The sequence below is a fragment of the Sapajus apella genome, unplaced genomic scaffold, assembly GCF_009761245.1.
Source record: "Sapajus apella isolate SASKATOON/1434 unplaced genomic scaffold, GSC_monkey_1.0 scaffold172, whole genome shotgun sequence".
Classification (NCBI taxonomy): domain Eukaryota; kingdom Metazoa; phylum Chordata; class Mammalia; order Primates; family Cebidae; genus Sapajus; species Sapajus apella.
In genome coordinates, this window is record NW_022437112.1 from 1,095,452 (window position 1) to 1,098,318 (window position 2,867).

Sequence of the window (2,867 nt, forward strand, 5' to 3'; positions counted from 1 at the left end):
ACACACACACACACACACACACACACACACACACACACACACACACAGAGAGAGATATATAAAATAGCCATCAAAATGTCAACAAGATATGGACATTATTAAAAATTAAATACATAAACAAAAAAAAAAACTAAAAAAAAATAAACTTTCAACAACTATTCAGCTAAAAAAAAAAACTGGTGCTATTCAAATAAGCTACTCTGAAAATGCTGTGATATGTCAGAAAAACTGACTTAAATATTTAAAAGCCAGAAGATTTAAAACACACTAGCTTCTCCGTAAGGAATGTGTATGCCAACACTTTTCTCTATATCTAGTCTATATTTAAACTCTTAGATTCAATTTTTCAGAAGTTCCATAAGATGGAACTTGGAAGTAACAGTAGCAAACTAGGCCAGGCGCAGTGGCTCATACCTGTAATCCCAGCACTTTTGGGAGGCCAAGTTGGGCAGATCACTTGAGGTCAGGAGTTCGAGACCAGACTGGCCAACATGGCAAAACCCTGTCTCTACTAAAAATACAAAAATTAGCTGGGTGCGGCAGCATGCGCCTGTCACTCCAGCTAATCTGGAGGCTGACTCAGGAGAATCACTTGAACCCAGTAGGTGGAGGTTGCAGTGAGCCAAGATGGCGCCACTGTACTCCAGCCTGGGTGACAGAGCAAGACTCTGTCTCAAAAAAAAAAAAAAAAGGAGCAAACTAAAGGTAAAATCCAAGCTGAATATATGTTTGGCAAAGTACATTTTCCACTATGTAAACAGGGGCCTTACCCCGTACCGGCAGTCAACAGTCAGCACACACTCATCGGAAATCACCTCCTCTCAGCTGACATAAATATCACGGAATTCTGAACACTATGGAGACATCCCACAGGGCCAGCGGCACTTACCAGTGGAACTAGGCTGGTTGGGGTGTGGATTTGGCTTTGGTTTGGGTGGGTTCGGTGGTGCTGGGTCATCTGTTTGTGAAAGATGAGAGTGGCAATTGTAAGTGCCTTGCAGTAAAGAAAATGAAACAACAGTTTACGTAGAGATGGTTCCCTGAACAGAAACTGGACCTTGTCCTTTGTCCCGGCAGGGATACCTGTACACAGAGAGCCTCCTGCCAATTTCCTCCTCTCAACTTTGAGCCACGCTTCTTAATTTAAAGTAGCAAAGACTTGGAACCAACTCAAATGCCCATCAATGATACACTGGATAAAGAAAATATGACACATAGACACTGTGGAATACTATGCAGCCATAAAAAAGGATGAGTTCATGTCCTTTGCAGGGACATGGATGAAGCTAGAAACCATCATTCTCAGCAAAGTGACACAGGAACAGAAAATCAAACACCACATGTCCACTCAAAAGTGGGTGTTGATCAATGAGAACACATGGACATAAGGAGGGGAACATCACACACTGAGACCTGTTGGGGGTGTGGGGGGGATAGGGGAGGGATAGCAGGAGGTGGGTGGATTGGGGAGGGAGAGCAGGATTTGGGAGAATCGGGGAGGGATAACATTAGGAGAAATACCTAATGTAGATGACGGGGGGATGGATGCAGCAAACCACCATGGCACGTGTATACCTATGTAACGATCCTGCACGATCTGCACATGCACCCCAGAACTTAAAGTATAATTAAGAAAAAAAATGAAAGTGGCCTCCACACCACCTACAGAATTTCTGGGGCCAAAATAAAACTGCGGCACTCATTTTTCATATTCTATTAAGTATTCCAAGATAGCGGTCATATCAGTGAACCAATATGGCGCCCACGTGAAACCAATATGGCACAGGGTCCTGTGCCACTGCACGGGTCACATGCTCGTGAAGCCAGCCATGGCCAAGGCAGGCACATGTTGGAAATAGATGCTCAGTGCCACAAAGAAAAATGAGCACTGAGACAAAGGATTTTCAGCAATGCAATTTTTACTTCCTGGACTGCAGGAAGGGGACCCCTATCTTGCCACAAGAGTACAATGAACAAAGGAAAACACACACATTTATTCCCTATGCATTTGGGGGTCGTCCTTCCTCCTGTGTCTGATCTCCGCCGGCTGGAGCCAGACCTCAGTATCTAAACTAAAACCTGACTGGCTGACAACTTAAAACTAAAAACGGGTGAAAGCCACGGAGAGCTGGGACACGCCTGTGTGCACGTCCAGCACGGGTATCTCGGTGAAAGTACAGGACGTAGAATGTACTACGTGCCTGTGAGCACGGCGTGTCTAACAGCTGCATAGGAGGGGGCTTCCCAGAGAGTGATTAGCACACTTATTCTTCAACAAGAAAGGAAAGTTTAAAAAGGAACTTTTCTACTTCCCACAGCACATTCGTCTCATGTCCTTCTAAAGACTGTAAGAGTCTTAAAATACACGCACACACGCAGGTTGTCAGCAAAGTCCCAACGGCAACAGCAGAAACAAACCAACACAGCTATTCCCTAGGTTTCCACTGCGAAAACCTGTTCCCGCTATAATTTAAATGGGATAATTCTCTCCAAAACGATCATCATTTGGTGCTAATAAGCAGGTCAGCTACCAAGGAGACGAAAGGAGATACTCACTGTGTCCTCCACCACCAAGAGCATCCGTTAAGTCGAAGTCATCCCCTAAAAGACGGAAAAGAGGAGTTAACACCAAATTTCAGAGAGAAACCAGGAAGGAACCAGCTCATACACAGACCGAGAGAACGCCACAGCCCCATCTTCCTGAATACTTTTCTGAATGTCAGCTCGACCAGGATCTCATCAGAAAAAGTGAATTCCTGACCCTTTTTGCATCACTATTCTCTCAGATGAAAAGGGTTAAAAAATAAAGGTAGAGACAGAGAAAGAGCCCGGAGAGCGGCTCTCAGAGGAGGGGCGGGGGGGGGGGG

At 45.0% G+C, this 2,867-nt stretch overlaps 1 protein-coding gene across 1 annotated transcript in view; it reads right to left on the reverse strand.

The window, feature by feature from the left end:
* Positions 1–2,867, reverse strand: part of CD99 (CD99 molecule (Xg blood group)) — a 51,937-nt gene that overhangs the window by 13,194 nt on the left and 35,876 nt on the right. Inside the window, exons 5-6 of the mRNA XM_032267803.1 lie at positions 2,557–2,601; positions 890–958 (exon numbers count right to left, since the gene is read on the reverse strand). Coding sequence (XP_032123694.1) covers positions 890–958; positions 2,557–2,601 — 114 coding nt within the window. The remainder of the gene's footprint in view (positions 1–889; positions 959–2,556; positions 2,602–2,867) is intronic.